Source organism: Topomyia yanbarensis, chromosome 3 (assembly GCF_030247195.1).
Source record: "Topomyia yanbarensis strain Yona2022 chromosome 3, ASM3024719v1, whole genome shotgun sequence".
Taxonomy (NCBI): Eukaryota; Metazoa; Arthropoda; class Insecta; order Diptera; family Culicidae; genus Topomyia; species Topomyia yanbarensis.
Window position 1 is genome coordinate 330,944,528 of NC_080672.1, and position 14,107 is coordinate 330,958,634.

The 14,107-nt window shown below is 38.1% G+C and overlaps 1 protein-coding gene and 1 non-coding gene across 3 annotated transcripts in view; both read left to right on the forward strand.

Annotated features, from left to right (window-relative positions):
• LOC131693273 (neogenin) overlaps positions 1-10,214 on the forward strand; it is a 425,258-nt gene extending 415,044 nt beyond the window's left edge. For both annotated transcript variants that reach the window (XM_058980983.1, XM_058980984.1), the window contains exons 7-10: positions 6,661-7,941; positions 8,006-8,207; positions 8,275-8,408; positions 8,846-10,214. In XM_058980983.1, the coding sequence (XP_058836966.1) occupies positions 6,661-7,941; positions 8,006-8,207; positions 8,275-8,408; positions 8,846-9,084 (1,856 nt within the window). In that variant the 3' untranslated portion in view covers positions 9,085-10,214. The remainder of the gene's footprint in view (positions 1-6,660; positions 7,942-8,005; positions 8,208-8,274; positions 8,409-8,845) is intronic.
• On the forward strand, positions 750-890 carry LOC131694420 (U4 spliceosomal RNA). The gene has a single exon (XR_009306513.1). It is a non-coding gene; the product is annotated as a U4 spliceosomal RNA (small nuclear RNA).
• Positions 10,215-14,107: the final 3,893 nt, after the last annotated feature.

Sequence of the window (14,107 nt, forward strand, 5' to 3'; positions counted from 1 at the left end):
TATGTGGTGTCTGTTATTCATCACCAGAGGTTGCACCAAAGGGGCAAACCTCACCTCCCTAGCCAACAGTTAAGGATCACTGCAGGAGTAACAACAATACCGGAAGAACTTGTTTGATGTTGACCTATCCAGTTGGATCAGAACAAATCCGCCATACCTTGGTGCAGCTGGTGATAAGCACCACTAATAGCGAATTAATTTGGTAAAATTTCAGAAAAATAACTTTTTTACACTATTTTGAGCGACTTAGTATGTATTGTAGCATGTATTGAAATATTACTTTCCTTAATTTGTAGTAAATTTGCTTCGTTTTTTATTTTCATTTCTTTGTGAAAGAAATCAGAAATATTTGGTTAACTTATCTTCGTCATCTTGAAACGAAGGGTTAGTCGGGCAAAGTAAATCTGAACCAGAGTAATAGGTAACTTAGACTTTTTAAATATTTTGTAAAGAATAAAAGAATAAAATTGATGCTTCTTCCCACCAAACCCGAATAAAATTATGTAAAAGCCGGAGGCCCTGAGATTGCTTTAGAAAACTGGAGTCTCCGGGTCAAACCCGGAGGGGTGGCAACCCTAGCTGTCGTCGCGATCGTCGCCGTTAAGCTAACACAAAAAGGGAAGACAAAAGTATTCTACCCGCAGCGTGATGAGCATAGGGGGGCAAAATTCATCTCGCATCAACGTTACGTATCGCTAGTGTAGAACGTCGCACCGAACAGTACAGGGCTCGGCGTCCGTTGACTCGTTAGCTTTGCGCAGTGGCGATATCGTAACCAATGAGGTACAACCGAGGTGCGATTATTGCTAGTTGAAAACTAATACCAATACCCCGCCTTGAGGACGTGAAATACCGTCCGCTATGGCAATTTTTGGCAGCCCCGCGAGGGGACTCTTATCGTAACAAAATAAGAATTGGGATGGATTGACTTATTCCTTCTGGAGTTCACGGTCAAACGAAACGCGCTTCGTCACTGACCCAAAGCCCCGGGTGAGAAGGTTGTTAAATTTGGCCTGACGTAGCATTCGGTTTATATCTTTTCAGAAGTACATAGGGCAAAGTGGCTATTTTCACCATACTAAGCAGGGTGTCTCACTAATTCATGAATTTCTTGGCCTACAATCAACGGACTGCGTAAAAATTGACATCAACAGCTTTGCTTCGTTGTTAAGAACCAAGATAATTACACAAGTGCGCTGAAAACAGTGAAATTCTCGTGTTTGAGCGCAACAAAAACTCGAATGGAGTGCCCCTATTGTTGCGCTACCATTTGACTCAATGCGTTGAACAAAGATGGCAGATACTGCTCTAACCAACGGTTTCAAATGGGTAGCGTGATAATAGAAACATGGCGAAAATGGACTCGTCACCCTACCAAACTTTACCGAGCGCCTAAAATTTTACTTTTTTGACGTAGTACTTCCGTCTTTTTTTTATTATACTGTCATTTTTAAGGTTTAAGGTTTAAGAAATCTTTTTTAAGCATGTGTATGAATTGCACGCTTAGTGGTGTCTTTAAAAGTATCATCTCTATCATTTGAAATAGGGGAATTATGGTTAATACCGACACCTTAAGCTTAACACTTTTTCTAAGTTGCAAAATTCTTCTGCAGAAAATTCTTAACAAGACTTAATTTTTTCAGCGCTTCAAAAAATTAATTTCATTAAAAATTATTGGTTGTAAAACTTGGAAAACAAAGTGACGTTTTGTAGGCACTGCGGGTAAAACCGACATCCCATAGGGGTAAGCTCGACACTCCCTTTAATTTATTTTCTCTCCACTTTATTAAAATCTTTATCTTTATTTAAAAATGAGATATATGCGTGATTAATAAAGTGTGAGTATGTATGATGCAAATATGTGCTTTTTATTGCTTCATCATGTAGTGAGGGGAAGAAAGTTCGAAAGCGTAGTACTATAAATAAGAGTATTTTATGCTATAGGATTATTTATTGATATGAGTATTTCCAAATAATCCTTGCGCACATCATTGCAACCTCCAGTGTCATTTTATTTCGTAAGAGAAGATTTGGAAGCGTTCTACGTTCTGCTAATTGGACTCATTCACTTATAAGTGACACACACTTCTTAGTAAAACTATCTTTTTCAGATTTGATTTTTCGGACTCTGATCATCAACGATCTATTGGGGTATACATAATATCATTGTCTCATTGTGATAAAGTTCGTCTATGACAAACCAAGAGAATACTAGAAATTCGGTTTGATGAGCTTTTTGCAGAAATAGCAAAAGCTTCGATAGAATCAGATAAGCAAAAATTCCAATTTTTGATTTTTAAAGAGACTTACAAGAAATCAACACAATAGAAGTATTTCTGTGTATTTCTGCTAATACTATAGTGTTCTAATAGGCTAATTGAAGTGTCACAAAGATTCCCAGTATTTTGAAATGAATCGCAAGTATACACAACCATCTTAACAGCATGTCGGTTTTACCCCAACAGCGCACATTTTTTTTATAAAAGCAATTAAAAATATTGAATTTCTCAAACTCGTCTTCAATGCATCTAGTTCTTCAAAGGAACGGCCGATAATGATAGGTACTGAAAAATGTGGTGATTTGAAAAGCTTTTGTTCGGTTAAAACCTTAAAATCTACCAACTAAATTTAACATCCAGACGAGTATGAACGCTGCTGTCGTAAGTTTTGTTTATTTTTATGACATTCGGCGCACTAGAAGAGGAAGCACTATGTGTACTAAACGTACTAATAATAATGTATCATTATGAAACGAATAAAAATTTGATTTCTAGGAAAAGTTGTGGGGTGTCGGTTTTACCCACAGTGTCGGTTTTTCCCACAATTCCCCTACATTTTACCAGCTCGCAGTTTTGAGATCACGCGCACGTTTAAAGTACGGAGTCCAGGTTAGTGGGAAGTGCGCCATATTATCTGTAACTTTTTTTGTAAGTTCGGGCGCAATTTTCCCAAACTTGTGATGCATGGGATAGCACTGAGAGTATGACTTTATACACCGCTAGTTTGTAATGTTCAGCTTAGATTGCCGATTTATTATCTATTGGGATTTTTATTAATTTCGAGAGCTTTTGCTAAATCTTTTCGATATGTGAAAGAAACAGTAGGTTGAAATCAAGGGTCCCAAATAGACGGTCTCGTTGGACCTATTGTTCTGTTCAGTTTCACCCTGAAAGAAGACAACAATAGGTTTATTGGTCTTCCTAATTTTCTCCACTATTATTTAAAGACAACAAGCGTTCATCGTTGCCAGATTCATTTAGTACGCTTTTCACAATTGCTGAAAATAATTGTACCACAAAGATCGCACCTCAACCATGAATTTACAATAATAGCTGCATTTAAAAATAAAATTTTATTTTAATTCACGTCTGTCTTTACAATATACGTAGCCATATCGTCATTTCGGACTTTTGTTGAATTTGCAAATTCAAAAAAACATTCAAACTCATCCGATCTTGTCCGATCCTCAAATTCGAAGTGATTTGAAAGTATTGCATTATCTCTTTCCAATTGATCCTCTGTCTAGGCAACTGTAAAATCAAATGGATATATTCACACAGATCACCTCGAAATTACAAGTATGTATTCGAATGGATATAGAAAATCGACTTCTGCACTCTGGTAGGTGAATAGATGCCAAATTGTTCCAAAAACTAGTTATTGTCTATTTCTAGTTCATATTAAGGCATAATAATAGCAGTATAAGCAGTAAATAATTTTGGCCAGGTTTCGTACCAGCGCATCTAGATTTATTGTAAATTTACGATAGTGTTTTCAACGCGTCCCCTAAATAAAATAAAAAATGGATGAAAATATAGGGGGAGTGGGGATAGATGAACCACTTTTTTGTTAATTGTTAGAGGAACCCGGGTTTTGGTACGACCGTGGGCGTAACCCTCGATTTCTTAGCAAATCGTAAGACTTTCTGACCGTCGTACATATTCGTAGAAGAGCCATTATGAGACATTAATTTTGACAGTATAATCTTATTCTGCAGTTTTTCTTTGGAAAGGAAATACGTGTTTCATTTTTTTGACCTCCACAAAACAAAAATCATTATGATGGTAAGACCATGATTAAAGCAACAAATAAAAGTGAAAAAATAACAGGTAAGTATTTTGGAAAGCTCGAGACTTCTATTTTATGGAATGATTTTTGTTTAGTTGAAAACACAGATATTTTCGAGACGCCCACCACTTTTGTGTGAAATTAGCTTGCGGGTACAGACACTTTATCCCGGTCAAAAAAAATGCGGACGAACATGGTCAGGCGATTTAAACAGTTTGACGTTTAACTCAACTCGCCTGTGCTAATTGCTCCTAGGAACAAATGCAATTTGCGAATGCGATTTAAAGGCAATTTCAACACTTAGACGAATTTTCTGGCGGCTGAAAAAGACTTGGTTGTTTTTGCGTTTTTCAAATATGGCGGTTCATGTTTGGCTTAAGCTTAAAATTGTTTTTTGAACAATTGGTGTGTTCTCGCTTATATTTTGTTTGTCTAGTGCACCTAACTTAGCCAACGAATGTGGGAAATTATGGAATCGTGTGTAAGTATAGTGGAACAAGATCTCTGACCCAAAGTCTAAATAAAAGTCAGATTGTGGTAAGTTTTAGTGTGCAACACGAATTTCACCTTCGATTCATCCTATAGTTTGGTGGTGTACTGATAAATTTATGCAAGTAGATAATGAATCCGAAAATAATTATTATTTTTAATTTTCATATCAGGCAATTAGGGCGATTAAATGGCGCGTTCCCAGGGCGATTTGGGGGCGATTTAAGGGCGGGTAGAGCGGCAAAAAAATGACGCCGGCAAATCGCCCAAATGTAGCATTAAAAAAGCCACCTCATTGCCAGCAAATTGCTGGCAAATTGTAGGGCAATTAGCGCATCCGAGTTGGCAAATAGCCCCCCGCTAGCCAGCAACTTGCCCTTTTTGACTGGGAAGCTTTGCATGAGCTTCCTCTTGTGCTTCCCCTCTCAAAACCCTCATGCTCGTTTTGCTGCACTTTTTGACAGTCCGGTTGGCTGCAATTTTTGACACTTCGCTAGTCTGTGTATAAAGTGTCTGTACTTGCGGGCCTATTCTAGCCGTCAATCCCATCAACCACCGTTCAGCGGCTTGCATCGGTGCACACGATTACCAAGCCACATCAAAGAAAATACATGATGCGCCAATCGACAGATGTGACTACCCAAATTAAATTTGTAACGCGATTATTATTTTGCTTCTTAAGGAGCTTCTTCAATTTTATAGCTAAAGATAATTCCATTGCAAAAAAATAAAAAAATGACAGTCTGAATTGCCCCGTAGGATGGGTCCGAATTACCCATACATTGTAAATGGATGGAAAAACGTAGAGTTTGCAAATCGTCGCCTAGTGCTGCCATGGAGTGGTGCAAATAAATTTTTCATGGATTCAAAGTGTAGCTGAGGTTTCAAACCAATTCACCTAAAAAGGCGATTTGATAAGATAGGTTCGAATTGCCCCGGGTTCTCCTATGTATATAAGACCTTTCACGATGGTGGTCTATCTTCAATATATTTTGCGAGCGAGAGAGCAATAGCATTGCCACATCTTATAATCCAGTACATTGGAGCGCGCCAGGCTAATGACGCAATTTTGGGGTGTGCCTAATAATATGCAATTCGAATATGGCGCAACAATCTATAAAAACCAGCCCTCTGCTAGGAAGCCATTTTGTCCTAGCCAACATTTGCCTTTGCTCAAATCAAAACAACCCAATGCTATTGCACGGGCGACATGGGCCTAGAAGCGGCTAGGCCCATCATATGTTGACTACTGTCAAAGTCTGTATATCTTCATAGCGAATGACAGGAGTGACACCATGGCCGTTTTCTCATTGTGGCTGATTCGTTGATAGAAGTAAAACTACGACAAAATATGCACCGTTGACGCATTCTCATTGTAGCAAATTTGTTTTATGAAAGTGTCGGAAAGTATTTAACAAGTTTACAAGTATTTTGTTCTACTTGTGATATTTATTGCAAACAAGCAATGACAGCTGCTATCCGCTGTAGTATTAAAATACTTTGAACTAACAGTGTCCAACCTTATAGACTCCACCTACTACGAATCGTTTAGATTCGGTGTTGTTAAATGGAAAAAAATCTTTTATGGTAACAAAATCATTTTGTATAATTCGATAAGCAGCAACAAACTTCTTTGTGGTCTACTAGCATCAACACATGATTTGGTCGGTGTTAAGTCAGACCGGACTAAGTCGCAAAACATCAAAAAATGAGATAATGATAGCTCTGGATAAAGAATATCGTCAGCTACATTCGACTTTTGCCAGATTTGAAATATGTAACAATAAACAAGAATTATGGCAAAAATAAATTTCCAATCATAATGTAAAGGATGCTGCGATTGAAACTTTAAACTCGTTTTTCTCGATATCAATATTTTGACACTTAGTCCGGTCTGACTTAACACCGACCATTTGTAAAAATACTTCGATACTTTTCTACAACTGATGTACAACTAAATTTGGGTTATTTTTTCTTAAACTCGTTATATATGCTGCTTGTAATGTCTGACTCGGGCAGAAGTAGATACAGACAGTGGACTGATTATAAAATAAGCTATTTTTATGCTTTTAGCCGTAATTTAATTATTGATTTATTTTTCAGCTCGTCCGGGTGCGGACAGCATCACCGTGCTGTGGGCTCCCCCAATCCACCAGGAGATAAAAGTGCGGAATTATATCCTCGGTTGGGGTAAAGGTATTCCGGATGAGGACACAACCGACGTGGAGGAGCATATACGGACTTTTGAAGTTCGAAATCTGGAACCGAATACCGAGTATGTGATATCCCTTCGCGCTAGGAATAACATGGGCGATGGTCCTCCCATTTATGATACGGTGCGTACGAGGGAAGATTCCCCCATTGAAGCGCCAACTCCGCTGGAAGTACCGGTTGGGTTGAGAGCCATTCCGATGTCGGGAACATCCATCGTAGTATACTGGACCGATACAACATTAAGCAAAAGTCAACATGTGACCGATAATAGACACTACGTAGTGAAGTATACTCCCACTGCATCAACGCGATTCAGGTACTACAACACAACCGACTTGAACTGTATGATCGGTGATCTTCGACCCAGCACGCAGTACGAATTTGCGGTGAAAGTAGTGAAAGGCCACCGTCAATCCGCCTGGTCGATGTCCGTGATTAATTCCACGCATCAAGCATCACCGGTATCACCTCCACGTGATTTGACCGTGTCGTATGACGATCGCAACCCGCTGACCGCTATTCTACAATGGCAACCACCCCGACATAGTAACAGCCCGATCACTGGATACGTGGTACTCTACACAACTGATCCTAATAAACGGGATCGCGACTGGAATGCTGAGGCGGTCGTCGGAGATAAAACCAGTACGGAAATTACCGGTTTGGAGGCCCACACAATGTACTATTTTAAGGTTCAAACACGTAACACCAAGGGGTATGGTCTTTTCTCGGCAATGGTTTCCCAAACGACCGGGGCCGAAGTCGATTCCAGCGAAAATCTGTCCATGCCAAAATCCATTTCGCCAGAGATGGTGTACGTGATAGTTGGATTTTCCATTCTGACGGCAGTGATTGCAGTCGCAGTAGTGATTCTTCTTTGTCGAAAGAAGCCGGAAGGGACACCGGAGCATGCAAAGAAAAGCTATCAGAAGAATAATGCTGGCATTATCAAACCACCCGATTTGTGGATACATCACGACCAAATGGAGCTGAAAAATATGGATAAAAGTAATCACAGTACGACACCTGGTTCGGTAGATGGAGGGGCATCCAGTAGTGGAGTACTGACCCTGCCACGGTCCGTGGGAGGACACGAGTTCGACAACGAAACTCCTATAGCTCACGTGACGAACTCGTTGGACAAGCGAACCTATGTACCTGGTTATACGGGTAAGATCATTTGTGATTTGCATGAATATCGTCTTGTTTAAGCGACGTTTTTTTCTACTTACAGGAACTACGACCCCGTTGAGTTCGACCATGGAACGACCACAGTATCCACGTACTCAGTACAATATGGCATCCAGGCCGCACATATCTCTCGATCAGCAGACACTTTCTCAGCAGAGCTTACTACAGCAACCACCACAGTTACCTCCAGCGAACTCGTTAGTGCAAACACCGGAGAATCCGTACACCTATGAGGGGAATTACAGGTAATTGTTTGATTAATAATTTACACGAAAGAGATAAGAGTATCAATTTTATGTTTTCTATTGACAGTAATCCGGCGGTCACATACGCCCCAGGTATGACAGTAGATGCACCGAAACGGGGGCAAGGTCACCCTTTGATGAGCTTCAGTGTTCCGGCTCCACCTGCTTCGACGCCAGTTATTACCAATCAGGGAAAGCACGGTGAGTTTTCGGGGAATGTGATCGGGAGTTTTTTGTCATTCGGTCTGAGAATGATGGTTAGGATTGGAAAGCCGATTTGTTCTGATTTATATTAACTAGCTAATACCGATCGCGCGTTGCTGCGATTTTCAACGAAATAGGAGGAAAACACAATTTGTTCCAAAGCGCCATCTGGCGGGCAGATAATCTCCAACTAATAGCACACAAACACGCCCCATAACAAATAAAAACGGTGTATACATTTTTACGGAGATCGGTTAAGCCGTTTGGGAGTCTATAAATCATATACATACAAACTTTGGCTTTTATATATATAGATAGATGTAGAGTTTTTATATCAATTCGACTGACTGAGTAATTTAAATAGTTCTACACTGAACGATTAAATTGTGTCCTTTAGTTTCATCACACCTAAAACCAGGCTTCTTCCATTTCAGTACAAACCCCCTCGGTTACGATACGCCCGCAGAACTCGTCTCCGTACAAGAAACCCTCGCTGTCCACCAGTTCGTTGACGAACCGGCTACAGACAGGACCGGCCGTGCAGCATTCCACCGACGAAATCCAGCGGCTCGCTCCGTCCACCTCGACCGAGGAGCTGAACCAGGAGATGGCCAACCTCGAAGGACTGATGAAGGATCTGAGTGCAATAACGGCCAACGAGTTCGAATGCTAATATTCGGAGTGAGCGCCGGGTGGTCGCGAACGGGACACTGCTACTGCTACGAGTGAATGAGTGATCGATATGTTGCGTGAAGATTCCGACAGCGGGATCTTATCGAAAAGTGATCGAACTATTAGTCATTATTAATTTAAAAAAAAGAAAATCGTTTTCGATTCACGTTCTGTAATTGCTGTACTAATACGTAAGCTGAATATACCTGTGCGGAAAGCTCTCTCTTCCTTTCACTATTAGTTGTTTTTGAGGTATTTACTTTGTAGTACAGGGAAAACAAAAATGAATGTGTACACAAAGATAGGGTTTCTCCAGCTTTCGATGGTCGTTAAGGTCATTGGCAGGATTAATATAACTTATTTATTTTTACTCCTCATCTGTAATAATGTACGCCGTAGTGCGAACAAGCAACGATTATACGGTACTTTTGTTTAATACAAGTGCGCTCTCGAGTAAGATTACTTATGCTGTAAATACAACAAACTAGCGGATAAGGCTTTTCACGCATCACACGCGCAGTAGTGGAGATGCAAAAAGGATTGCCATTTTCCTTGACTTTTTTGTACTACGGATAACACATTTCAATTGCAGTTTTAAAATAGTTCATAGATAGAATTCCATTCCCAGTGATTTTTAATTTAATTTTAATTATTAGCAGAACAGATTTTAGAAAATTTTACGACAAAAACGAAGAAACGCATTTATTTTACTGAACAGTTACGAAAGTCTACTAATTAAGTTGAAAATTACCACGAAATGAAGTCACAAACAGATAAATACCCAGGGAACAAAATACTTCGAAGACTTGTTGAACGAACAATGATAAAAGCTGTGGATTGCTATAAATTTGTACCGTATAAGTCTGTAATTTGTTAAAGATCGACATAAATTATTTAACTCACTTACACTGCCATGCGAAATACTTTTCTGTTCAACAAAATTATATTTGGTACAGGTCAAATTAATTTTTTGATGCATACACGAATACACGTCGTATCAACCAACTAAATTTGTAATCGTATTTTTGGTCACGTCATTGTAATGTAATTTATCATCCAAGTCATGTCACATAGATTAATATCGTATGTAAAAATAGATGCATGTTTAGCAAAATATTTTGCATCACACAATGATTTCCAACGTTTGTTGATGAACCGAATCGCAGAAAAATGCATGAAACGCATGCAAAATTTACTAGCCATCACAGGGAACTACTTGGCTCTCACCGAATTTACAACACACTCACAGAAACACCCACGAACCACACACACACATACACTCAAATTGCCACCTTAATCACCTGTTTGTGCATATGAATCTGAGGATTTTACGAATAATTCCAAAACTTTTTATACGTATTATACAAATCATAGTCATGTCAGTCAGAGGACAAAAGAATAGTACAGATTTTTAACCAAATGGAAGCCAGATAAAAGAAAAACGAAAGAAAAAGAATAAATACAAACAAGCCTAACTAGTGTTTATAGCAAAATATATATATTGAATACGAACAAACAAAAATCAAACAATCTCCTAACTTTTTATCGTCTAACAAATCGAAACGTTGGTTTCCTTTATACAACAAGACACAAACATAAATCGATACCTTCTGTTCGTACCACACTGATTGGCTGCTAAAATAGTTAAAACAAATTTATAGACGACGTAATTTTAGTCTTCGCCTTTGTACATATATAACTGCTACGCATATACGGTATCATCGTATTTATTATCAAATGGAAGCTACCCAAAATTTTACGAACCCTTTCGAAATCCTACGCAACTTCTGCCAGTAGAGCGTGAACACTAACTGAACCATTTTTGCCCAATGACGATAAGAGGTGAAAAAGCTCTATGCGCGGGGAAGTTTGCTACTTGAAATCATTAGTGTATGGTACGATTTTTTGCTACATATTGTATTTGTACATTGTATAAGTGAAACTGGACAAACCACACCAATGGGAAAAAACGTGGATGGAAGAATAAACTTGAAAGTAATTATTAATGGGGTTAAGTGTTATTGTATCCGAAACATTTCGTTAGTCAAATCAAATACATATTTTTATTTGGTTTGATCCTCATGAAGCTTACTCTGCAATTTCCAAGACATGTTGGGGAACGCCTTTAAAAAAAACTGAGCTATATTTCAATATGCCACGTTAATCGATTCAGAAAACACTACAAAGCACTGCGCGGTGTTTCAAAGTATTGTTTTGGAGCACTTAATTGGATAGCACTAAAAGCATCCATATTTGCGAATAGATATGTTCTACAATACTTATGTGTAGGAATGCGCCATCTTTTGGTGATATACCTCTTTTAAGAAATTGATCATAGTTGGCTATAGAAAATCTAACCTTTAAACGAAAAGAGATAGCACATGAGTGCCTTCAAGAGAGTTGCAGAGGAAATCATTTCCATAAATTCTGAGGATACCTTTTCTCTGTCGCTTATAGCTATCGATTTTTGGGACGTTTTCTAGAACGAATTTCTTAAATTCAAATATTTAAGCCTAACTTTGTTGCTTGTTTTTTCGCTATTACAATGTTGAGAAGTAATTTTTATTATAACAACTTTGACGAAGAAACCAAATCGCTGTGGCTTGTTTGAAAAGATTTGTGGCAGATTTTGTGTTTATTTTTGTATGTTTTTTAACATGCTAAGGACAAAACCAATATCACACATTATTCTGAAAGGGCTGGATTTTTTTGACATTGTAGAAAATGTCAATTCGCAAATATGGGTACTTTCGGCGTCGATAGTCTTTTAAGAATATTTACAAATTTCAACACATTCAATCTCAAAGTCAGAGATGCCAGGTACTTTTTTCAAATGTCTGCAATAATTATTTTAAAAGTCTGGGAAGAACAAAAAATGTCAGGAAAGCTAGTGTAACCAAAAGCCTTTATATTCAAAAATCTGCAAATATCTGCAACCAAACTAAAAAATCTGCAAATATCTGCAACCAAACTAAAAAATCTGCAAATATCTGCGTCATCGAAAAAATCTGCAGCTTAAATTAAAAGTCTGCGAATTTGCAGACTTGTCTGCAAATCTGGCATCTCTGCTCAAAGTATAAAAATCATAAAAATAGTTTTTCTCGGAAAGTGCTAAATAGCGCTTGTCATAAGACAGTACAATAGTGACGTTTTGTCTTCTATTCAGCCAGCCAGTAAAGCTCTGAGTCCAAGTTATAGTTAACTTTTTATAGCAGATTTAATCCATTTCCAAAGTCAAGCTTTTTGTGCTTTTGTCGAAAATGATATTCAAACACTCACATACAGGTGTCGCTTTGGAGTCCCTATCGGAATAATTATTCAAGTTCAAGCAGAAAATGATTAGAATAGACCAGCGATACTCAACATTGGGTCCGTGGAGCCCTAAGTAAGGGGCCGTGAAGTCGTTACTGGGAATCCGCCAAGACTAAAATCTTTTCCGCGTGGATGTTGGCATTTCAAACATTTCTTTTTGCCACAGACTGAAAATAATATATTGATAGCATACCAAATCGATATTAAAAATGTGGTGGTCCGCAACAACCCAGGGTAATTTCGAAGCGATCCTTGGTACAAAAATGGTTAAGATCCACTGGAATTAGTGGCGGATCCAGGGGGAGCGTCCTGGGGACCCGGACTCCTTCCGAAAATTGGTTGACAAATTTTAAATTAGTTTGAATTTTATATTAGTTTCAAACTCAAAATCTTTTCAAACCAAATTTGACCACTAATACTGATTTTTATTTTCATTAATCCGCTTTTGACTGGAATTTATTCAGGCCTCGTACTGATTTTTCATAATTTCTCAAAAACAACGGTTTGTGAGAATGTTGATCTTTAAACTTAATTTAATTCAACTTCCTGCTATTTCGCCTTACGAAAGATGAACGTTTCATTGGATTCGCATTCATCATTCTTGCAGACATGAAAACTTCTCAAAAGACTAGTTGTTGTCCGTTTTATCAGGTATTTCATCGGGTTATATGGGTATCATGTCTTTCTCTTTACAACATCACATTCCGTCACTGGAGCCGGAGTGCGAATAAGAACCAGCTAGAAATCCGGAACATTTCGGGTTGAACTTTACTGGATAGTACATAGCTAACTTTTTTCGAACGTCATCCAAACGCCGACAGACAGCTGCTACCCAGAAATTTTTGAAAAAAAAAATTGGAACGGGTCTTCAAAGTTTAAAACCAAATTTTAAAAATCACATTTTTCCAAAGAACTGGGCTTGGGAGCAGAACAAATAAAAAGATTGCAGATCACTGCCACCTTTTTATTTGTTTTGCTTCCAAGGCCAGTTCGTTGAGAAAATTCAATCAAAGATTTCACCTAATAAATGTTATTTTTTTAAATTTCACAAAACTTTGGTTTTAAACTGTGAAAACCCGTTCCATTTTTTTTTCGAAAATTTCTTCGCGATGTAATTCCTGCCATTCTTTTAATTGTTCTGCTCCCAAACCCAGTTCGTTGGGAAAATTCGATCAAAGATCGTCGCTGTTGTGCTATCTTATGACAAACGCCATTTTAGGGTAAATTGAGTTAGATATGCCACATTACTTGTCTAAAAAATCTCTACAAAGTGGCGTTTACAGAATTTTGACATTCTGCCTGGTTACTGAGATATAGCGAGAAACGTGCTGAGAAATTTTTAATTTTTTGATTCAAATGACTGTGTCTGAGGATTGGCTCAAATTATCTTGATGTATAAGATGTTTTTATATGTAAAACTATCTGAGAAACACAATGGCATAATCATTTTCAAAACAAAAATGCTCGAATTGTGAGAAAAATGCAATTTTATTTTTAAACTAGAAATATAGCATATTTGGCAACACTGTAACCAAAAATAACTATTTTTTCTAGATTCACTGACTCATTTCCTTCAAAATGCATCTCACTGTTTGTTTATAGACCAAATGAAGCCAAAGATATGAATAAAAGTTAATAATTGATGATTTTATTCTATGGAAAATTTTCCATGCACAAATATGACACGCCATACAAATTTTGTCATCAATACA